General features: G+C 39.6%; 1 protein-coding gene across 2 annotated transcripts; it reads left to right on the forward strand.

The window, feature by feature from the left end:
- LOC149800044 (uncharacterized) lies at positions 1–25,248 on the forward strand. 2 transcript variants are annotated; one of them, XM_089959576.1, is made up of 2 exons: positions 1–173; positions 22,344–25,248. In XM_089959576.1, the coding sequence occupies exon 2, from the start codon at positions 22,370–22,372 to the stop codon at positions 24,938–24,940; it is 2,571 nt and encodes an 856-aa protein (XP_089815702.1). In that variant the 5' UTR covers positions 1–173; positions 22,344–22,369; the 3' UTR covers positions 24,941–25,248. The 2 variants fall into 2 exon arrangements, with proteins under 2 accessions (XP_089815702.1, XP_089815703.1); XM_089959577.1 differs by lacking the exon at positions 1–173 and adding an exon at positions 7,201–7,619.
- The last annotated feature ends 388 nt before the right edge of the window (positions 25,249–25,636 follow it).

Consider the following 25,636-nt stretch of genomic DNA (forward strand, 5'->3'; position numbering starts at 1 on the left):
GCCTGTGTTTTTATAAAGGTGCTTATGTTTTTACCTGAACTCGTATGCTGTCGGTATACCCACATTTGTCAGCATGAAACGACCTGAGCCAAGAGTTTGACTAGCAGATCTTGAGAGAATAAATATCTTCGCCTGCTGCAGTAACGCAATAGATCCGTATGGTACCAGAACAGGTAAATATATGAATATTTCTACCATCCTTACCTTGAACAGATATTCAAATCAACCATTAGTACTTCACTAACAGGTATTGATCAATTATAACTCTTCAGGCTTGAAGTTGAGACCAAATACCAATGTGTATAAATTCTTTTCTATGTTTACTCTAACTTCTCATTACTCCGTCTGTCACCGGGTCATTCGCCATCATAATAACTGTATTTGTCTATGCCTGTTTGTCTGTCTGTCTGCATCGCTGTCCCTCTCAGACTGTCAGAAGCTCTGCAAACGTTTTCTTTCGCGTCAACCCACCTTTAACTCGGGAAATAATTCTAAAGTGAATTCTCAGTCCGAATCGTTAGCTGTAATTCAGTTACAGTGTAAATTATGCTCCCAGAGACCCTTAACGGCGACGTAAGTTGAGGGTCAGGTCACGTGTACGTGTATGTCTTTCTGGATTTGCGATGTCGTCAGTTATGTACAGTATATTTTATTTGCCTCTTATCCCTAATAGGCGTGTACAATGTATATACATCTACTATAGCCATTTATTGCATGTACCACAAAAAGTTCCGAATATTAGATATAAACACGGTTATGTTTGCCACCCAACCCCAACCCCCAACCCCCCTCTCTCTCTCTCTCTCTCTCTTTCTCTCTCTCTCTCTCTCTTATAATCATCTTCCTCCGCCGCTTTAACTTGCCAGCGCTAAACACGCAATACGGTTTTTACTGATAATCATATCAGGTAGCATTCTTCAGGTGTTTCAGGTAAACAAAGAGAATTATTAATTAGTTTCCGCTGGTAAAACTAATTTGGTCCTCAATCAGGAAGATGGATTTTGTTAAATGTTAATGCAGCTCAACATATTTTAGTTATCGTCTGCTTTTCTTTTATTCTGAATCGTAGGGCTTGGACCGATATTTGAGAAGCTCTTTGGCAGCACATTTAACCACATGGCAATGAAACCATACATAGATAGAACATGTAGGTTACTTTCTAGAGATTTTATCTCAGTTATTCTAAATGCCTGTCAGATTTAGATGTTGTTGACTTTTTTTTTCTTCATTTGCGTGACAAAAATTTTGTAAACATTTTCTACGTTAATTGTTCCTTTCTGTTCCGAATACAGTGTACCTTTGACTGTTTCATCTAATCGTTTATGACGCTTGCATTTCGCCATAGACCCGGCATTTAGAACTGAAGAATATAATTTTTTAAGTCAACTATTTTTATACTAAACTACAAAACAATCGTCTTTTTTCTATAGAGTTTAGTCTTCCTGAGATATTTGTAATAAAGTGAGCTAAAAGCTTCGACCTTTCAAATTTCGCTTCTGCAATTTCTTAGCCAGTAAATATATTTTCTTTTATGTTGGTGTCGATGGTGGTGGTGGTGATGATGTGTGTATATGTGTGACTGTGTGTGTGTGTGTGTGACTGTGTGTGTGTGTGTGTGTGTGTGTGTGTGTGTGTGTGTGTGTGTGTGTGTGTGTTATTTTTGTAGCCTCGATATTCTTAGTCAGACATTAAAAGACTTAAGCGTAGGTAGGATGGTTTAGATCCAGACCGAGGCCAAGTTCTGTCTTTGAAAAAAATGGTTAACTAAATGTTGATTGACAGTTAATGGATCACAAGTTCTCAAAATTTAAACACCATGCATTATCGACTGCTCGGTGCGTGTGTACTGTCATCTTTTCATCCTGAAGCTGCAGGAAACCCAAAATACTTGAAGACACCACATACTTCAGAAAGGTGATTATGTATCCTTAAAGGTGAATTGAACCCGGAACCATACAGGTGCATAGTAAGCGCGAGACGCTGCGTTATTCATGAGGACGAGACAGAGGGTATCACACTATCGCTGTCTAAAGTGTGGTGATAATAAATCTATTTTTTAAATCTTTAATCAATCACAGCCGCTAAGTGCACGTGTACTACATGCATAAACCGGTATACCAATAATCCTGACTGAGCTAGTTAACACCTAGTATTAGTCGCCAATTTAAAATATGATATCATAAATCGGCGTAGTACTCTAACAAAGCTCAGGCTATTCATTATTTTACTAAAGGGTGAGCGATTCTATTCTAGGGATCACATTCTTTCGATAAGAACTTCACAAATGTTGGCAAATGGACCCATGTTGTTCAAAAGCTTTGATCGCATTTTTTACGGAATCAAATCATGTTGCGACCAAGGTGCTGTGGTTCACAGATTCCCGTATAGATATTGGAATTACCCAACTTGCGTGCCGTCACGCAGTTTTTGGCGTGGGGCATAAGTTAACGGGTAAGATATCTGACCAATTGTTACTAGACAAGATTTCGTGGCAAGGTTACTACATGCATGAGGTGGCATGCACCATTTTATTTTCATATTTAAGTTAATAATCATCTTTGTTCTACGCAATGTATTGACGTGGATTGTACTTTTAAAACAAAATGCGTATTATGCGTATTATGAAATATTTGGGAATATCTTCTCAATGAGTTGAGTCTGTGGTGGTTTTTGGGGGTGTGGTAGGGTGGAGGTTTGTGCACAAATCATACTTTTCAGTCATGCTTATTTAAGACCCAAACATCTCTTATCTGGCTGTGCAAAACAAAAAATGTATATAGCAAAGGTTCGTCATACGCGGAATCCGTTAATTAAATGTCGGTCATCTTCCACTCCACATTTATGTGCGCCTTTACTGTTATTTTACAGAATGCAAACAAATTTGCGCCTTTGAGGCGTGGATTTAAGACTTGGACTGGCACCCATATGTTATGCACAACCCTAAGGACTATCAGTGTATAGATACATAATATGAAACCCTCCTTTGATTTATATCGAAAATCAATTTAGGCGTATGGGAAAGATGAAAGACACAGCAAGGCTATTCAAGAAATGCACAATTACAGATGTTACGCAATATGCTTTGAACTGCTTCAGAAAGCTGAATTGTTGCGATATTTAATCAATCAGACGGGATATTTACATATAATATAACGTGAATGAGGGGCTGTATTAGTTGCCACAAGGAACCGTTTGCAACACTTTTTGAAGCCCATTTATGATTCTATGCTTTCCTTTTGCTTGTAGCAGATAAAACAAGTTGAGCGTAGAGTATCTATTTCCATTTTCTTCTCAGATATACCTGGTATTGTACGCTGCAATAGATCAAATATAAAGTAGAATCAGTGCTGCAAATACCTGTGAAATGCACCTGGTGCAGTATCTCCATATTAAATTGTCAGGGAAAGGTAGGAGGGGGATGTCAAGCCGGACAAATGTTTGTAAGAAATATTTTCGGTTATTGCCATTAATTTCTTTTTACAAATCTGGTTAGTCAAAGAAACAAACTCTTGCGATAAATGAAAAACAAATCTTCGTTGAAAGGAACACCCACTCCCAAATATTAAATGATTCATCCCTAAGAAGTAAGCAGGGTAGCTCAGTTGGTAGAACGTAAGACTCTTAATCCAAGAATCTCGGGTGCGATACCCATCTAGGAGAGTCAGGGTCGACTGTCTCGGTCGGTCAGTGGAAAAGGAACTTCGCTGCTATTCTCTGCGCATGCTATAGTCCAATAATGTGTTAAAAGTGTCGTTAACAAAAATGAACATGACAAACAGTTAACCTTTATGGAGGGGTAGGAGGTGATATGCTGTGGGACTGACGTATGACGTTTTGGTTCCATGGTTTTTTTTTCGTTTTTTTTTTTGTAAAACGAAATGTAGGGTATAATGCTTGTTTTTGATAATATATGATGAAATGTGTAACGAGACTGGTGGCTTAGTCGACTTCATATGCAAGATTATTTACCCACCCCCACTACTAGATATTGACTTGTCTCTGCTCTCTATGCTCTATGCATGATTAATATAAAATGGTTCTGTTGTTTATAAATCTCGCAAAACAGACCTATAACACGCTGTACCCTATACAAGTATCTTTTGTGACACTCCATATATGACCTAGCTCTTGTATATATTTGTCATCGATTGGGGCTCTTCTCAAAACAGTTCCTGTTCATTTGAGTTCCTTGCTACAGCAGAGCAACTGAGTTTATGTATTACCCACCCACCTGCATACCTGCAGAAAGGCAAAAGTTTTGTTTTATTGCCTTAAAAAGAAGATAAAAAAGAAATGTTCATGCTAGCACTTCTACACTGTTTTATCCGGTGATTTTAACAGTTGTTTTGCAACAAGGTTTACGCACACTCTAGTAACGCTAGTTATAAATCATCGTCATTTTGCAGAAGGTTGGATAACGCAGTCTGCACACTGGTCTTTATAAAGTACTTTTTCACAAAATGTGTCAATGGCCCTTTTTCCAGCCGAGATATATTATGCATTTCTTCAATCAGATAGCGCCCTCTATTTGCAGTAGCCATAAAAATAAAAAAAGCGTTTCACCAGCATGTGCAGACTAAAGCTTTTATAATACTTTTATTTTATTTTTCATTATGCTGTATATCTCATTTTATAGTGAATCATGACAGTAGAATTTATTGCATGCGGGCATCCTCGAACTTATTCGTTAGCCTCTGGTACGTAGTGGAATGAACCGCGCTCTGCTCAGAATACTAATGTTTAATCAATAGTTGACACGGATAATACAGTTTAGGACTGTCATTGACACGGGTGAAGCAAATCACAGCATAATGTTGACAAATCGACCAGATAAAGTATAAGAGAGTTGAGGATCACTTCTTACACATAACACAGGTGAAACAGGTACTAAATACCTTTCATTTTAATATTTAAGCACCAGGTACAAATTTAAATGCAGCGATTTAATAAGATCTATGCTGTATAATATAGATTTAATAAATGACTCTAATCTTTTTATTACGAAAATATTTTAAATTAAATTGCATAAGTCAGGCATGTTAAATAAATTATTTTCATATAGAATTTTATTTGTAACTGTTGTGTTGGGAAAAAAACACCCTGTTGCTTGTATAGCAAAATAGACCTGACTTATCGTGCAAGGAAATTTTAAGTGCTGGGTTGCATTTGTTGTTATAAAAATATTTAAAAAGATCATTAGCTCAGGGACTGTTAGAACCTACTAGTATCTGACTGGCCTTCTTTCTTAAAATGTTTCCGTTTTTACAGATTCTCATATCCTGCGGTCCAGGTGTTAATATTATATACCGCCTGTACTCGTTTATAAATCGAGTCCAACTGCAAACTGTACAAACTGCAGAGACTCAGATCTGTCGTCGCATAATGCGCCAGCCGGTCTGGGTCTGCGTAAATTGTTAAAAGTAATCGCTAGAACAAACAGTATAAACTCTGATATTTAGGCGGATTATACTACGGTAGATCTTAGTTTTTGTAGCTTGACTCGACTTATAAGCTAGTACAGACGGTATACGTACTCTAGAACGATCTTCCAATGATTCTTGTCAGTTTTTTTACAAACTTTATTCTTACTTTTTATAAAGTCAGATCAAAGCATTCTTCATTTGCATACATCTTTTTGATAATAATTCATATTAGTCTAATCAAAGAATTGCAAATTCATTCATTGTGAATGTAAATTTTTAGTTACCGAAAACGAATTTTCTTTAAGTCTATGTTTCTAGAAAGGCTTCAAAGAAAATCATTTCACACTGTTAAATCTGTGCCCTCTGTATTTCTGTTGACAAAAGACTATCCCTTCCCTTGTAGCACGAGGAAGTATATGCTTTCATTGAAGTTTTTTTTTTATACTGTTCTTTCGAATTCCTGGTATACATATGCAAATTTTTTTATTACAGTAAGTGTCAGCTGTCGACCTGATTCCTGGTTAAGTTTCACTTGTATCATTCCTGGTGAAAATTAATAATGTTGTGTTACACTTGTGTTACGAAATTTATCTGTGTGGCTTTCTTGATGCAATTTGTTTATAAATGTTAAATAATAAATGCACGGAGACATGCAACGTCAAGTAGTCCTATATCATCTACAAAGACCATATTGCAAATGAAAGGCTAAAATTTGGACCCTGTCCAGATTTGAAAGACGGATAAGATTTCTGTGTATGCTGTTATCCGCTGTTTACGGATGGGTGCGATGTGCAGTGACATCCTGTTATAGGATGTGTGATCCCTAAATAAAGTTATGCCACAAGCTGTAGGATCTCTCTCTCTCTCTCTCTCGTTAACACTATAATGTTGATCTTTTTCTCCCTCGCAAAATATTTCATGCCTCTTCAACACATTACGCATGTAATTTAAGTAACACCTTATTACAATGACCTCCACTCAAGCCCCTAACAGCGCTTTGTTTTGTTTTTTCGTGCCTTTATGACTTTGTATACGAAACACACATTCTTTAGTGTATTGAGCTGGGTAACAAGTATGTATTACCCGATAAGATCCTAAATTGTGTTTTGTATTTGTCTTGCCACAAATAAGCACTCTGCCGTACTTCTCCACTTTGACATACGTCTCTTGCCCATAATACTTCAAAAGCCACGTGTGAAGGAACTGGTAAAATTAGATAGAATATATTCGCTGAATACTGTGAACTGTATTATAGCACCAAAAAACGTAAGGAGGATTTCCACAACGGATTAGGCAAAATTCGTGGTGGTATAGCTATTGGGAGAATGTGCTACAACATCACCAGCTACCATTTCTTTTTCATGCTAGATATACATATACGTATGCCTACATTTAAACTATCTAGCTAGTCCGATAGACACGTAGAGAGCTATACACACAACTAGCTTGCTTGCTAGATAGACATATATTTAGATGAGTAGACGGACCGATAAACTGACGCATGCATGGATAGTGAAATTTACATTGGGAAGCACGTCAAACATACAATGAATATCATATAAGGTACTAAATATAGTACGAACAATATTAAATGAAAGTCATTCGGGTGTTCAGTTTTGGATATTACAGCAATTCAGCAGTATGAAACTTGTTAAGTAAGATGCAAGTCAGACGGTCGACCAAACGATGGGTAAGTACGGGACCGTATTCAAATTACCCTAAATGTCTCTATTTAACGATTACCTACAAGACACAATTGGTGGAAAACGCTTCATTATTTCTTATGTTTTCGGATCAGATGTTCAGTGGTTCTTCATATGTTAAACTGTGGTGTATTCAATGAGACTATTGCCTGAGACAAAAACCACTCTTCTTTTCCTGTTCACGCTACGGAGTAAGCTTTATGTCACGTTAACGGCTATTCACACGCTGATTATTTACCCGTAATCATGTCGGTAAACAGATTTCGAAAAAGGTGCTTTGTGATTAGTATTTCCATGTAAGAATGGACCTGTCATTTTTTTTTAATTATTTCACGCACTTACGAAGAACGAGAAAACCCGTGGATCAATTGTGACATATATTAATTGGATTTAAAAAAAAGAAGGTATGTTTTGTTTATTGCGGTGGTGTTTGTGCTGTTGTAAAGAAGGATTTATGCTTTTAACAAATCCACACGAATCAGAACAGGTCATTGTAAGTATCAGCTACATTTCACGATGTGATTCCTAATACTTTAATATGCTCATGATTTCTATACAGTATAAATGTCCCATGGTTGAGTTACTGTCAACCTACCTAACCAACATTTCTGTCTTTCTGTGTGTGTGTGTTTGCTATGTTTTGTGTATAGAAATGTTATATGTATAGAAATACCAAAATGGGCTCCTTTAGATAACACTGGACAACAAATTTTTACAAAAGTCATGTTACTGAAATAAAATTAGTCAATTCTTATCAATTTTTATGTGCTGAACACGAATATGACAGTCAAATTGCAAAATTGGCTCTAGTTTTTTTGTAATCTGCAAGAAATTAATGTTTACATAATGAAATGCATTCCAATAGTAAAAGGTCAACTGTAATAGCCTACCTATAAAAAATCAAGTCATTGACTACATCTTAGATTTCTTCGCCTGTCTCTTGTACAGCTGTTCGGGAGCATCTCTGAGGAGTGTCCAGCAGTAGTCAGCCAGCATTGTAGTGGACCATTTTCCCTGGTATCTTTGTTCCATTGTTGCGATATCTTGATGAAAACGTTCGCCGTGTTCATCACTAACAATACCACAGTTGCTAGGAAAGAAATCCAAATGGGAATGAAGGAAGTGAATCTTTAGAGACATATTGCAGCCAAGTTTCTTATACTTCATCAACATGTCTTCTACTAGTTCCTTATAGTTTTCTGCCCTAACATTTCCGAGGAAGTTTGTAGAAACTAGGCGAAAAGCATTCCATGCTTGTTTCGCGTCACCTTCCAGCAAGTTGTTGAACCGGTCATCTTTGAAAAGCTCTCGAATCTGAGGACCCACAAAAACTCCCTCTTTAATCTTTGCTTCGCTGAGTCGAGGGAATTTTTCATGCAGGTATCGGAATGCTGGCAAAGTCCGGTCAATGGCTTTCACGAAGTTCTTCATCAAACCTAGTTTGATGTGAAGGGGTGGTAGCAAGATTTTCTGAGCCTCAACCAGAGCTGGGTGTTGGATATTCTTCTCTCCAATGGCTACATTCTGCCTGTGAGTCCATTCCTTCCTCATGTAGTGCATTTCCCTTGCTCGGCTATCCCACTCGCATAAGAAACACATGTATTTTGTATATCCTTGCTGCAGTCCCATTAAAAGGGCAACTACCTTCAAATCACCACAGAGGTGCCAGCTGTACTTGTTATACTCAATGGAATTCAGTAGCTGCCTTAAGTTATCGTATGTCTCTTTCATGTGGACAGCATACGCTACTGGAATAGATGGAAGAATGTTTCCATTGTGCAAAAGCACAGCCTTGAGACTCAGTTTCGAAGAGTCCACAAATAGTCTCCATTCTTGTGGGTCATGAGTGATTTTTAAAGCATTCATGAGGCCCTCAATATCGGAACAGAATATCAGATTACTTTCCTTTCTGAAGAAAGGCTCCAATTGCTGGTGGCGCTTTCGATATGCAGTAATTGTGACATCTTCTTCTAGAAGATTCCATTGTTGGAGTCTTGATCCTAGCAATTCTGCCTTGTTCTTTGATAAGTCCAAATCACGAATCAGGTCATTTAGTTCTTCCTGTGTTATTCTGTGTGGGGTTGATGATGCACCACAGTGAAAATCTGGATCACTGCATGCTGATGGACCAGGAGAAGAACAGGTCGACTCACCTTTGTCTTCGTCAGATGAATCAAGAGAATATTCTGCTGGAGGTTCTGGAATAGGAAGTCCCTCACCATGTGGAACTGGTCTCAATGCAGACGGAATGTTTGGGTAGACTATTCTCGACTTCTTTCGCTTCGTTATTCCGCCGGAAAGAGGAGGAACCAAGCAGAAGTAACAGTCATTTAGGTGGTTGCTTGGCTCTCTCCACACCATTGGGACTGCAAACGGCATTGATGACCTTTTGCAATTCAACCACTGTGAAAGCTGTGTTGTACATGTAGCACAGCATATATGCGGAGCCCAAGGCTTGTCTTGGTCACCAACCTTGCAGCCGAAGTAAAGATGATATGCCTTCTTCACTTGAGAATTGATACTTTTCTTCTGGTTGGCAAATGTCACTTCCCCACAAATATAGCAAAAATTGTCCGCGGTATTAACACACTTTCGAGGCATTACTGTTCTTTATTGTACGTAAATGGATAAAATAATAAGTTTTATGTAACAGTAGCTTGAACTGTCTCGCACAACGTCTAAAATATTTTAAATGCTGAACCTATCTGATTGGGCTTTATATAGTACACTGCTTACGTCAGCTTCAGCAGCCGCCTGGCATTAGTATAATAGGCCTACACATGTATAGTACACTGCTGACGTCAACTTACTTCAGCAGCCGCATGGCATTAGTATTGCATTGCATCAGAAAATGATGCAATCAACTGTGGATGATGTGAGCATGATGGTATTATGCAATGTTACATCATTATTCCGGATGTTGCTGCAGTCCTACTGGAGAAATTTACACAGTGAAACATAGAAAATGAGGTATATGAATATCTTCAAAACGAGAGCCAATACAAATTTTTCATGGTTATATTCGTGTTCGGCACACCAAAATACTACAGATTAGGGCCTTTTCAAGTCAGTAATGATTTCACTGTTGACCAGTGTAATCGTTGTTAATATTAAATAAACATTCTTTCTATAAAGAATATTTACTCATTATCAGCAAAGCATGAAACACATCCAGCCCGTAACTCCTTCGGTTTTTGGCATGTTTCAAGCGGTTGAAATGGATCGTTTGTCATCTATCTGATTAGTAAATGTATACTGTCTAGACTGTCTGCTTGCTATGTCTGTCTGTCTGTATTCCTGTCTGTATGTGCGTTTGTCTGCCTGTAAGTCTGTATGTCTGTCTGCATGTATGTATGTATGTATGTATGTATGTAACGTAACGGATATTGCCTCTCTGAATAAGCTTCTGAATTGCCTCTCTGAATAAGCTTCTGAATCTCCGAGGGTCAAATTTCGGAAATCGTGTTTTCTTGTCTTTTAAACGTCCATATTTCTGTGTACAACGTTGCTGTTTTCTATGTATAAAGTCCCCATGAAAACCACACCATATGGGAGCAGACTAAAGACAGACTTTTATTTCTAAGTTTTTTATTTTGTATGTGGTTTTTTGTTTTTGTTTTGGCGTGGTGGGGTGGGTACGTCGGAGTGGTGTACTTGTATATCTCTTCAATGGTAGCCTTACTATTTATTTTCCTGCTTTCATATGAATTTTCCTCCTCTCTGGTCGCTGACATAATTTGTGGGCCCTGAGAAAAATTCTCCAATAGGTCTCTATGAATTACAAACAAATATCTTCTCTTTGGCGATGAGCTCCCTGACCGTTTTGGGCCCCGGAATTAAGTTCTAGTTGTCCTACCATGTCCGCGGCCCGGCCTTCTCTGTATCATCCTTTTGACCTTCCTTGAGAAAATAATTTTAGTAAGCTTATTTATCCAAATAGAAATGATCACCCCATTTGCCAACTACATCTGCTAAGGTGAGTATCACATAAATACTGTGTCGTTTAAATACAAACAATGGCTGGTCTTTATTAGCGTAATTGGATCGCTTCAGACGCAATATCGCACGTTGAAGCTGATCATCTCTATTATCAGTTTTAAAAACTTCAAGACTGTAATTTAATAAGTTCTTCAAGGAAAATGACACTGATGTCGATATAGTGCCTTTTTTTAATTTCGTTGCGTTTGCTCAGTAGATTGAAATCAGTGGGTGATCCTCTCGTTAGTATCGGTGTTGAGTCAATACAATATGACAAGCTCCAATCGTACGGATTTGTTTTAAGTAGTTTTGATCGACTGATAAGTCGGTCGCTTAATCTAAAATTCAGTCATGCCGGGGGGGGGGGCGAAAGCCAAATAAAGGCAGATAAAGTGATTAGTGATTAAAATATGAACAGTGCTTGTCAAACTTTTTAATATAGGCAAAAGCATTTGTCCTAGATTAGTGCATTTTACTTGTCCAACTTTGAAAATAAAGAGTTCGGGACATCGGGCTATGGGATTTGATCCTGGTTTGTTGATTAATCTGTTTCCATACAGTGTGATGACTTTTATTTGGCCTCTCATTCATATGGTCACTGTCATCATTATATCGTAGAGGTAAAATAGTAGGTTAAGATCACCCATAAGAGTCTGCATCCAGCCCCCACCCACGGGGACTTAGGCCACCACAAGTACTAGAGAATATTTAAAGTACTGTCACTCTCTACCTCAGCCCCATGACGCCGCTAGGTTTTATCATGCAGGTGTATCATGTACTTTAATTGGCTATGTACACACAATTTAAATGAATGTACATATACATTTGTACAGTTTGTGAGAGTCAACTTGCAACTGTAACCGCATGTCCTTATTAATGTGTTTTATTGATTTTAATGCAGACATAAACAGTACAACAGGTAAGTGTAACAGCAAGCCCGTTATTAATGTTTGCTATGCAACTGAATATGTTGAGTATAGCAATGAAACAGTTTTAATTCTTTGCTTGATATGGTGCCCACCATGACCGCTCACCCACCCACCCATCTCTAGTCGATCTAAGTTTCTAAAATATTTTTCTATGGTAACGATGTTTACTGTGTTAAAAACTTGTACTTGGTGGATGTGTGAAAGAACAATGAACCTTACATTGCAACAGTTAAGTCTCATACTCTCTCAGTCATCATTGTTACACGTCAGCTTTCTGTCACAGGGTGTGACAGATTGACCAGACGTTTGTCCTAGTAAATCATTGTCACTTCGAGTTTTGGGATAAAATACCAAACTACAACGCATAAATGTGTTGATTATATGATTTGCATGGCGATCAAGAAAGCGTGACATAAAACGTGAATGGTGAAGGGTTAGCTCCTTTGTGGATACGTTCCGCTGGTCTATTTCTGTTGTGTAATGGCAAGGCAGCAACGCTATTTGTGAAAAGGTCGGTTTCGCAAATTTCATTTCTACCAGTAATGACGCGTTCTTCAACACGCCTGCCAATATACTCGCCAAGAGTTCTGTTCCCTGGTTTAGTGAGTGCGTGCTTTTTCTGGCATATCACTGTAATGCCACAGAATGTAATATCTTTTTTTCAAAGATAACTGTTTTTTTTTTTAGTGTGGTGGTCAGAGTCGTGGAAACTCTACATAAACTGAAGGAAAGGTTACCGCTGAGGCAGTCCGTTTAATACCACATTTTCACTGTGGCAGCTGTCAAGCCCGGGAATCCTAGGGAAGGGTGGCAGTACTTTTGCTATGTTTTAGCCATGTCAGTCGCAACAAGCCCAATCTGCTCGTGGTTTTATTTTTGCAGGGCTGCTCTAGGTAGCCCAAGAGAACACTAACAACTAGGTCTCCATCCCCGTTCTATCACAATATGAACTGGTTAGTGTTAACCACTCCATGGGAGGTGTAGGTATTCTTCCAAAAGTGGTTCGTATTCTTTGTCACTGCCATACACTATTTGTTCGGGGTTTCCAACTTAGTCGTCGGCTTTGGCGAGAGGATTACCGTTCGCCAATGACTCGACTTCCCGCTCTGTCGTGTCTGGCTGCTTCATCATTCCCGCCATTCGCTTGCCTGTAAGCATATTTTAAGTTAAATGGATTCTAATTACTTTACAAATTCGTAGCAAAGATCAGGTCAAAGATAGAGTGGTTGGGGTAAAGTTGGCTCTGCCTCCGCCCATAATGGCGTTTTCGTCAATAATCACAGACGTAATGCTCGCTGATATATTGTCCTGGGAAGTGTCGGAATTGGCTGCTCTTCTATTACTTCTGGACATAAACGTCGTTTGCACGGAATCAAAGCGTGATCCACGTATTGCCGCCACGACTAACAGCAATATTTTCGAAGTTTTGAACGTTCTGCTTTTTATACCGGCGATAAAAATGATGGTTCCACTAACATATGTGACTATATCGGCCGTAAAGTGCAGAATATCCTTTACTGAAACGATCTAAAAATGACCCGATCATTCAAAAGTTTTAACGAACATCCACGACTGCGTTTACTTCAAAGACGGAGCGATACTGCCCCACTTGATGCAGGCATGGTCATATTCAAACATGTTAAGCCCTTCGTCCCGACTAGCCTCGTGGCTCCACTCATTTCAGCCTTGGTGCAACAATTGCTGAAAGAGCTGGGTTTTGAGGGGAACAAACAATAAGGTGTTATCCACAAGGAATTACTGTGAAACCGACAAAGGTTTGCCACCTGAGCCAATAAAGGGACCGATAAACGAATCTATCATGAATCGACATACATTTGTAAGAAAAAGATATCCTAAACACGTAACGTCTAGAAAGAAGGCTAGCCGCCTTAATGAGAGAAAGAACGTAACATCAAAAGACAGATTCAGTAAAGTTCAAAGAGCACGAACAACCGGAATGCGGATATGTGAGAGACAAGCGTGCAGGTAGTAAGGCGAGCAATGACTAGGAAATGCTATTATTATGTTCTCTGGGTGGTTATAGTTTGGGCTGCTGAAGGTCTCTTTTAAGACGGTGTCGGCGGAAATTCTTCTGCGGAAAATCTACGATCATGCAGCAGCTAACACCGTGGGAGCCACTTGAAGAGAGATAGCACGGATAAACTAGCCACAAGAATACAAACATGTTGTCTCAGCAAGCACAGACTCAAGTAATGCGTGAGATACAAGCACAATATATTAGACATCAGTTAGGACCCTTTAATATGTAATAAAGCTTGTCGTTTGATCTTGCGCTTATTCACAGAAAAGATGCCTACACCACCATACGCCAGGGACCCCAGACGTGTTCTGTGCCACGCTGCCGTTCTTCTTCGTCTCCTTGAGGTTGGGTACACAATGACTACTAAACACCTGCTCAGAATGCGACCAGCCGGTCTCAAGCGTTTCGACTTCGAGGACGTAGCAACGGCAGTAATCACTACAGCGCCGAAGCCTTTGGACACAAGATATGCTAACTAAACAAAGCATTATTCCTGTTTATATCATCACTGTTGCCTAATGGCCGAGGTTACTCTCGTGGTCATCGCAGTGCTTGTTCACGCCATCGCATTCACTTGCTCAAGCTACCTCTTATCTAAAATATTCAAAAATGGGTCCCTGTCCTCAGTTGGATGTTTCAACCCATAATGCGGTGCACCAGGCATACCTCTTATTTTCCGCATGCATGACAGAGCCAAGTGTGGGCCGGGGTAGGCGCATTACGTGTACGCGCTGACCGTGGTTGATGTTACCAGCTATTAGGAGCTTGAACACCTACATAGGAAGAGGAGATGTTTAGACGTCAGTAAGCCCCGGAGATGTCGTTTTTCAGCCGAGACAGCCAGCGCTCTAGTAACAAACAAAGCGTCTGCTTCGAGTAACAGAGAATGCGTGCGGTGGCGCCATCTGTGCGGTCATGCCAGCCATCACATTGCAATATAACCTCCTGGATTCGAAATGCCTGTGCGACATTTCTATGTGCATGGAGGACTGGAATGATGGCAACACTGTGTCACTGACCCTGTGTGGTCGCTCAAGGTCTTCACCCTGGCTGATAGGTTTGCCATTCAGGCCATCCATTTGTATACCATCTTTCTGGCAGTGGTGCTCTACACAGATGTGTCGTTCACGAATAAGTACAGATTGTGCCTGAAGATACTCCGCTACCACTATCCAGTAACGTTATCGACCGCATTGCTCGACGAAGACAATGAGCTCGTTGCAAAAGTGATCGCATGCCAGCGTTGTGATGCTAGCTTAAACGATCTACCTTTTAGTGTCCACCTGGCTCAGACTCGTCTTGTTTATTCCCTAAGCCCAGTTGTATGACCATTACTACTTAGTGATGTCTTTGAGTGCCGATCTGTTTTATTTCTCTTAGAGGCACCCCAGGCAGAGGCAGTGACAGTGGTCGGCTTTTACTAACGTCCAGGAAATGCCTTTGACCTTACGAATCTCTTCTAGTTTTGTGGGCATAGTGATTTGCATCCTAGGACGGAGGCCTGAGAAATGGGCAGTTGTATGCACTCATTAAAATTCGTTGCCTACATTCGTGTTACCTCTGCTAAGAGTGGGTGCTCAAGTGGGCGTTGTTTATTGCAGGGCCGCCATGTCTCCATACAATACCTTATTTGTAGTAAACGTCATAAATAAGGCGCTTGCTTAGGTCGGAAATCGCTGCCCCGCATAGATTGGGCGGTTTAACGCCTGGTTAGTCTTTGTTATGTGAACCGGATAAAGTGGAGGGTATATGCGGTAGGGTTGAAGCGATGTGTTGAGAAATGGCTCAGATACTTTGGCCAGGAAACACATTGGTCTTGTGGTAGAAGTTGTGAAAGCCAAATACCTTCCACATTTTCTGTGTGCGCTTGTAGTCTTTTTCGTGAATGCCTGAACGACTTAAGTAACTGTTGAATGAAAGCTAGATTTCCTGAAACCGCTCCCAATGGTTCATGTATTTGTATGGGTAGACGCCCTTTTGGATTAGCACGGCAATGTCAGCGCCCGAAGTTCAGCCCGCTGGATGTTACGCTGTTGCTCAAAACGCCTCCTTTTATGACTTAACTAAGTTGTTAGCCAACTTCTCAATACTGCTGTCAATAAATTGAAAACTGTCCATAAAATGCAGCTACCCAAATTAAAATGTTTAAATGTTATCTATTTTCCATATTGTTTTGGAATGATGCTTATCATTCTCGGCGTTATTGTTCCTGTGGCATCCATATCCAGGCTGCCATCGTAGCTGGCGTATAATGAATCCCAACAGGCACCTTTATTTTCCTATATAGGTAGATAAGCAACTTGAGATTGCATCCTTGATGGGCAGCTGAGAAATATTTTTCCGGTAATACGGGAGAGGTATTGCATACGGTCGTGCTCAAATTTCTTTCCGCAGGTGTATCAGTCATTAACGTTCTTAGACGTCTCTCTTTTATCGTTTTTATTCTGATCTAATAATAAATAACTCAAAATGGACGCCATCATTTTAAACGGCAGCTGCTCTGATTTTTGTGCCGTTTCTCATATCGTTTTGGTTACTGTATCCAACTCTACCGGCGATTTCGTCATGCATTGGATGTTGTGTTGGAGTTTTTTCTTCATTAGCTTATTTTTAGGGGGGTGAGAGAAATGTCACTTTTTCTCATTCGTTTTGCCCAACTTGTACTACAACCGTCTTTTTCTTTGAAATATGATGTCAACATATTAAGCTCGCCAGTCGATCCGTTTATGATACAATAGACCCTCATTCAATTAATTCAATAACAACTCCTTGGTGCTCGATACTACATTATGAACTAGACTTACAAACCTGGGACAACACTCATCTTTAATAAAATGTAAACGGCAGGCGAATCAAAGTATGTGATGTAACATCGTTTCGTTACTCCATAAAGCCCTTTCCACGACATTCTTTCGGAACGGAATTGCAGTCACAACAAAGACCTCCATAATTCACCGTCTTAGCTACAGTACAACCTTCGATTTAGATCACACATCACAATGAGTCATTTTGTTTTGCCTCTACCGCACTCAACCTAGTAAAAAAAAACAAACAAGCTTCTGAATCTCTCCATTTTTAGCAGTTTTCTAATTTCCTGGAGTACTGATTATTCTTTAAGATAACCGTTTTCACTTTGACTGTCCTGAATATTAAATAACATTGAAACTCCTAGATTCTATTCACATTTGCAATCGCAGTCAATTAGTCAACCCACCAATAAACATGGTCGCATTTGAGAATGGATTCTTCATGGACCTGATGATAATAAGACCTGATGATAATATCTACAGTCTTCATTAGTGTACCAAGAACTTGCATCAGATCGTCTCTGCGTCATATGCCATCTCACCGTATCAGTCTCTCTACTACCTCAGTATGACAAATAGAACTAATGCATGATATTCAAGTAAAACTAAATTTGTTTTGTAATGTCATGGGTTTTGTAATTTTTGTCGTTGTATATCTTCAATGTGTTATTTAATATTGTGAAAACGCTCAGAGCTTCGGAAGATTAGCCGCTGTACTAAATCCACATTATTATTATTATTATTATCATCATCATCATCACCATCATTATCTCTTAAAGCTCAAGCTCGAAATTCTGGATGAAAGTGGCGACAGCCTCATTACCACAGTATGACACCGGTTGCTTGGATACTAGATTACAGCGAACGACTATATGGAACATGGTCACCAATTTTCCGTGTGCTGCTTTGCACTTGCGCTCTATTGTGGCAGAGCCTTCCACTGGGTCATTAAAAGCTTCAAGCTTTGCATAGATAATGTGTGGAACATGCATGTGACAATGGCGTCTGTGGAATACAAGGATGGCGCTTATGCTGACGTTCTTCGATAAGAACACTAGCTGTTGCCTGCCACTTATTCCACGACAGTCTTAAGCGTGGCATTCCAATAGGTCTGCCAAGCTAAAGACGTAGAGGCAGTGGAGACGGAAGTGCTTCTTGTGGTGGAACTTGCTATACCTTCATACCAGTCTGCTTAGGTTCTTTATGAAGACGTAGTGGCTATTTTCTGCTTCCCTACAATCAGCAATAAATCGATAGCGGGTAGTCTGCCTTCATTAATAAGCTGCTGGTAGAAGTCATTACTCCAACTAACGACGATGATAGTTTCGTTGCGGAGCTCAAACTTAGCAATATCGCTAACCTTCATAGGAAAGTCAATGCATGTAGGGTAATTTTACCCAGGTGCAGACGATATATTCTAGGATGGTCAACATTGCCGACTGCTGGCTATAAATTCAACAAAATAACACACTCGGACGGCGAGTTGTCAGTGTTGGTCATGTTGATAACAGCCTGTGGTGGTAAATGTTTACTTTGGAATGTAGCTCACTCATCGAAACGGCGATGTTACCAAACATCTATATCAAGCGCTTCACATCGAGCAAACGCGAATACAGACCTCTTACGCGTTTGATTTGCAACGCGCTTCACTATGACATCTTTAACCTGGCCAAACATCTGCTCGACATCATCTCTGCACAGTATGACTATGGCGTCAGCATGAAAACCAGGCCATAACATTTTGTTGTTGCCATCTCAGATTCTTTATCGTAGACGTCATCTTGGCCATGTATGGTTTTCTCCAGCTGTGCCGTTAGGTCATCATGATTTCTTAGCTCTCTATAAAGGATGGCACAGTTATGTCCGAGGTCCTGACCACATAACAGTAAGAAATGTCAAAGCGTCTACTTCGAGCTCATGCTTTTCTGGCATAGTATATCGATAGTTTTTTTATTTTTTACAACTGCGTTCACTCTATCTTGCCGTTCCACAAAATCGGTCATTGCAGTTGCCTGCAATTCTATCGTGGTGCTAGAAGAGGTCACTGCACCAGTTCGAACGGGATAAATGAATGCTCCTCGAGAATTCTGTTTTTTTGTTTTATCATTTAGCTCACACGTTGGCTCTGGTTGTAAAATCAGCTTTCCGCGTGGTTTTGAACCTGACCTCGCGTCTTTGCTCAAAAACTACCTTAAGAGACTGATTGAGTATAGCTTAACCAATCCATCATATTCACTTTTGTCTGATCTGTCCTCTCTTGAACAGTTATCTCAGACTTGCAACGACAGACATGGCTCTAAATGTATCCTTTACAACACTTAATTTCTAAATAAAATGTTTTAATGTCATTTGCTCACATGCATACTTTACCACACATACTCACTAAATAATTTTTCTATTAAATGCAATTAGCTCACAAAATACCACGGTAAACTGTATTATTGCCTTGTTATCTCATTATTTAGTTATTCCATACAAAACCAATACTAATTCGATGCCTGGCTATACCGAAAGGCCCGAATTTCCAACATGGCAAACATATGTTCTCTTCTTACCTTTCCAGTATGAGAATGGCAGCATGTACAAAAAAAAAAAAAAAACAATTTTCCAACAATCATGTAAAATTCTCTAACCTGTGTGATAGTATTGTTTGAATTATCTATTAATTGTTCCTAGTATTATCCAACATTATCCTGTGGAATCCAAGGATATCACTTTCCTTTCTGTTTGGTGGATATTTGTTATTCTCTATAATTAATCCTATTTGATTTGTTTAATAGGAATCCGAGAATTAATTATTAGGTCACCATGCCTGTGTATGCTACGTATGACTGCATGTAGCACCGACTTGCTAGCACCGACTAGTTAGTCGTGATGGTATATGGACTGGTGCGTGCAGGCAAGGCTATGTGGGCATTTTACCCGCGGATCTTCATTCCAATCTCCGTCGAGTGAGAATTAAATATTCTCAAACTTGTATGATAGTATTATTTGTGATGTATGTACAAGCTAACAGAGTCCGATTTTTTAAATACATTTATTCTTGCTAAATCTGCCTTTTAAGTTAAAGTTTTTGTCTGTTTTATGTTCAAAATAAAGTTTATTCTTTATCAAATGAAACAAACCTGAATTTGTTCTCTGAATACTTCACAGAACTTCTTCAGTGATATATAAATTCGATTATGGGGGCCCATTGTCCTCATTTCGCACCGGGCCTTCACTGCCCTAAAATCGCCGCTGATAACATTTTATATAGTTTCATTCCAGAACTATTGTAATAAGAGAATTTGTCCGTAAGTTCACTTCGTAAGGTCGAATGGCTTTTAAAAACAAATGCATTAACCGGTAATGCAGCCTTAGAACAATACTAATTTGTTTCTTTTAAACAAATGCACTTTATATACACATTTTAACCACGTTATCTAAACTCGTATAAACATTACAAAACATAATGAATGTTTATCTTCTACCGTTAGGAGACGAATCAATAAACTATTTAGCAAGTTTTTTTAAGAAAGAAGAAAAAAATAAGAACCGTGTACCAAGTTACTCACACGATGTATTTATTATACAATGTAATGTGGTTGTGATGGTGAAGCAAGAATGTAAATATTTGATAGCGAGAGTAGTGATCAAAATGAGAGGGGGTGTTTGGGTGAACTGAGACGGTTAAGTCGGAAGCGATACGATGGTTGGAAAGACAAACAATGAAAGTGAAAGATAGGGCACAAGTAGGTCGCATTAATACTGCTCCTGTGGTGGGCAGTTGTAAAAGGGCACAAGTAGGCTGTATTATTGCTCCTGTGGTGGTCAGTTTTGAAAGGGCACCAGTAGGCTGTATTATTGCTCCTGTGTTGGTCAGCTTTGAAAGGGCACAAGTAGGCTGTTTTATTGCTCCTGTGGAGGACGGTTTCAAATAATGCGCGCGCGCGTGCGGCGTGCGTGTGTGTGTGTGTGTGTGTGTGTGTGTGTGTGATTTGGAATTTTAATGTAGCTTTAAAATAATTCAGTCATATTGCTACGATGTCTGCAGTGTGGCAGTTTTTAATGATGTCTAGCACTGAGTCATCATGCCCCGGACATGTCCCATTTAGTCGCATTATCCTAACACCAGGCCGACCTATCCTAACACTAACCTCTGAATGCGGAGCGCCAAGCGAAGCAGCTGCAAGTACCATTTCAATAAGGCTTTGATACGACTGGGCCGGGTTGGAACCAGCGACCTTTCGCGGCGTCCGAGGCGGATGCTCAACCACATACGCCATTCAAATAACGTAGATAATACAGAGCATCCATTTAATTATGCGTCGGGATGTCTGAGTCACTGTTTCTTGTAAACGTTTGGCAATATGCAATGTAAATGTGTAAATACATGTCTAAATCTTTAAGGCTTGATATTTATTTTTCCTGAAACATAATTTGCCTGATATTAAACGTTACTCCACCAGGCCAATGGTTTTTTTTTTTCAGAAAGATTACTCGATTTGGTCATTTTTTCCCCTATTATTTCTATTACAAATTAATTGCCTTTTAAGAGAATTTTAAATTTCCCAACAAACATTTTCAAGTTGTCATGGGCTTCTAGACAAGTGAAATTGTCGGTACTGTCATGCTTGTTTTTAGGTTCCGATAATCCGTTGCGGGATGTCTGTATTCGTGGGATAGTAATGTCGTGGGATATCCGAAAAGGGGGATAATACTATTGTGGGATGTCTGCATTCATGGGATGGTAATAGTGTGGGATTTCCGCATATGTGGGATAGTAATGTTGTGGGATGTCTGCATGCGTGGGATAATACTGCTGTGGAATGTCTGCATTCTTGGGAAGGTAATGCTGTAGGATGTCTGCATTCATGGGATAGTAATGTTGTGGGATGTCTGCATACGTGGGATAATACTTTTGTGGAATGTCTGCATACGTGGGAAGGTGATGCTGTGGGATGTCTGCATTCGTGTGATAGTAATGTTGTGGGATGTCTGCATACGTGAGATAATACTGTTGTGGAATGTCTGCATTCGTGGGAAGGTAATGTTGTAGGATGTCTGCATTCATGGGATAGTAATGTTGTGGAATGTCTGCATACGTGGGATAATACTGTTGTGGAATGTCTGCATTCGTGGGAAGGTAACGTTGTAGGATGTCTACATTCATGGGATATTTATGTTCACGGATGTCTGCATACTTGGGATAGTACTAGTGTTATGGGCTGTCTACATTCATGAGATAGAATTGTTGTCGTAAGCCAAGATAAATGGGATACAACTGTTGTGGGATGTCTGAATTCGTGGGATAGTCTAAATTCGTGGGATAGTCTGAATAAGTGTCATAATATTATTATGTGAAGCCTGAATTCGTGTGATAGTAATGTAGTGGCATGAATGCATGCGTGGGTTAGTAATATTGTGGGATAAGGTTTTTACATCGGAGTCGTAATTAAAACTGTTTGCATTTCCTTTTTCAGTCAATGTGAGCAGAGAAGGAAAGAGCATGGCGACTCGACAACCCCAGGACTCAGTTTGTTCAGCGCATCAAAAGCGTATGAAATTCTTTTGTAAGAATCACACACTTCTGCTTTGTTCCGTGTGTGCTGTCAAGCGCCATCGAACATGTGAAGAGATTCAGACTCTAGAGGAAGCAGTCGAGGATAAACGTTCTGAGGGCAAGAAATTGCTCGATATTCATCAGAGAAAAATTAAAACTATCGAAAGTATCATCACAGAAAGGAAAGCTTCCATCAAGCTTTTAAGCAACAATGTGACAGAGATTCAGAATGAAATATCCGCGGTATCAAATAAGATCACGCAGCTTGTGAAAACCCAGGAGAAGGCTATTATTCAGAAATTGCAGTCAATCCAAACATCAGAAACAAACAGTCTCGAGAAGGACATTGCAAGCCTTGAAAGGCATTGCAACTCTGCTAGGACATGCTACGATGCTTTAAATACTTCTTTGAATGGAAGAGACGTTGATTTGATCTTTTCTGTGATTAAAGAGCAGAGGGTGGCACAAGAGCACGAAGGTGATGATGGTGTGTCCAAAAAGACATTTAAGAACGTAGACATAAAATTTATTCTCTCACCAGAGGTACAGGCATTTCTGAAAGGTTTCAGAACTGTTGGGGATGTGATCCTTTCAGATGAACACAATGGCGTACATAAAGGATTACATTCGGCTTCCCTCGTTTATACTAGGAAAGCAAATGATATCTCGAATAAGCCTGCATTAGAACATATTCAAGATCTCAGTGACAGTGTTACGGAAAAGGACACTTCCAGTAAACATAAGGACCAAGTAGATCATCCGAGTAGACGATCTAATAATGTTTCGAATGAAACTTCAGATAACAGTACCATTAAACCCTCTAGTACTGCGGAAAACGTGCCAAGCGTTCCACATTCTCGATCAACACATGATGATTCCGCCATGAAGCGTCGGTTAAATGCTTTGGCAGAGAGTTATGCTCCGAATTACCGCCCACATTCGGCTCCGATTCAACATCCTCTGTTGACAGTCACAGAAATCAACATGAAAGAATATGCCTACACCGTTCAAAATATGGAAGAAACTCCGTGCAGAGAAATAGTCACAAGAAGTACCACGCAAAGTATTGACGATATGACAAGTGGAACAACCTATGTTATCTCCGCTGCTGAGAAAGGTTTAAAAGCGATTGGAAACAATCTCCCTAGCTCTGTAACTGGGTCTGTCACCTATGACAAAGCGCCAACAGATGCAGTAAGACCATACGGAATCGGTTTGAGGCAGGATGAGATGGGAGGGAATATAGCAAATGTCATCGGCGAAAGCGCATCATTGCCCTATTTCATGACACACACTAACACGAACACTGAAATGGTAAATGCTAACAGAGGAAAATCAAATGATATATCCGTACCACCAAAACCAAGGATGGGTTTGAATAGATCCGATTTCAAACCTCAAAGATATTTGAATCAGCGTTTGAATGGTGACCTCAGTGCATCTGTGGAATCGGTATTATCTAAATCCCCTAGGTTAGAAAGAAAGGCAGACCCAGTTTTGACTCTTGAACCGGCTACGGCATTGTCACACCCGCCAAAACAGATAGGACGAGCAGAACTTACATTTTTTCCAGGGGTACAAATAAACCAAGGCAATTCAAATACACTAGCTTCTCTTTATAATGAACATGCAGTAGGGATGCCGAATAAATCTGTCACAAATTCTGCATTCCGTGTACCAGAGAGAACAAAAAATGACTTCGGTATGAATGAACAAAGATGGGTGCATATGGCTTCATTTGTGACTCCCAGGCATGGGGGAAACATACTTCTGACGGGATTAGCTCTTCTTCCAGATGGTCGTCTGGTCATTGTGGATATTGAGAATGCGACTTTGCAGTTATATGATCAAAATTATCGCTTCTTGGCTCATCAGAGATTTGATGCAAGGCCTTTCGACGTTTGCGTTCTGGATACGAATAAAGTTGCTGTGAGTCTACAGAATGATCGATCATTAATGATTCTGCTCGTCAATGAAGATGCCTTTTCTCCAGTGGCTGAACTTGGTGTACTATGTGACCTTATCTGTTATGGAATAAGCTATGATAGTGGATATTATGGCGTGTGTTGTGGGAATGAAGTATGGCTAATGTCAGATGAAGGCAAATCCGTTTATAGATTCAAGGACAGCCTTACAGGAAACCCCCTTTTCAAGAAAGCTGAGTATGTTACCATAAACGCATCCAGAAAGTCGCTTTTTATTACGGATGCGATTTCGCATAAAGTCATGGCATTTAAATTCGATGGAAAGAAGCTATGGGAGTTTTTTCAAGCCGGAGTTCAGCCAGCCGGAATAAAGCTTGCAAACGAAAAACTGTATGTGGCTGACCGTGGTCAGCAAGGTGTGTTCATACTTGGCATGGATGGGAACATTTTGTCTGAGAAAGTTGCACTTGGCGTGGAATATCCAATTGCTCTGTGCCTTGATTCAGTTGGAACCAAGCTTCTGGTAACTCAGATGAAAGATGACGTAAGCAACGGCATGTCTAAATCGATCCACGTGTTTCAAAAACACTAATCTTTTATGTGATTCTGGTAGCTTTTGCTGAAGGAAAGTTTCGCGACTACTTTTGGAGAAAAAAAATCAAACGCTTCTATTTATATTGATTTGCATCAAAAGATGTGATCTTCTCCAACGTCGTGAAACCTTAGAATATCTCTATGCTGCTTCATCAAAAGAACTCAGAAAAAAATCGGATAATACTATCAATGTACAGTTTGTAGTCAAATGAATCAACGATTCAAGCACAGAATAGTTCGATTTTTATTCGTGCTCAGTATGTCGTCTTTGGTACGAAAGTAAAGAATAAATAGTTTCCAATTTTATTCTCCATCTGCAAAATTATTGAACATATTTGGGAGTAGACTCCGAGTTCAGAATTCAGGATTTTTTCTGTGTCCACACTTCACTATTTACCATCACTTTTTTCTCTCGTTAGGAGTTTGCTCCCACCGTAATGCAATTTCCACAAAGTTTAATTATTGCCACTTTCAACGTGGTGCTAATGACCAGTACAGCATCATTCTGTGATGACCATCGATCTAATCATGTAATTTAAACAATATTCGCCGAATCTACAATTTATTTTATCTTTATCGTTTATCTGAACATCCAGTAACTATGTACGTGTGAATTTATACCACTTAAATATCTAACTACATAAACGAATGAGAAATTCGTGGGACGAGACCATATTCCTTAATTCCCCAAAAC

The sequence above is a fragment of the Sinohyriopsis cumingii genome, chromosome 5 (genome assembly GCF_028554795.1).
Source record: "Sinohyriopsis cumingii isolate HCF-2022 chromosome 5, ASM2855479v2, whole genome shotgun sequence".
NCBI lineage: Eukaryota > Metazoa > Mollusca > Bivalvia > Unionida > Unionidae > Sinohyriopsis > Sinohyriopsis cumingii.

Bases quoted from the DNA above. Each gene is read 5' to 3' on its own strand.
- LOC149800044 (XM_089959576.1), top strand. From the start codon at position 22,370: ATGGCGACTCGACAACCCCAGGACTCAGTTTGTTCAGCGCATCAAAAG.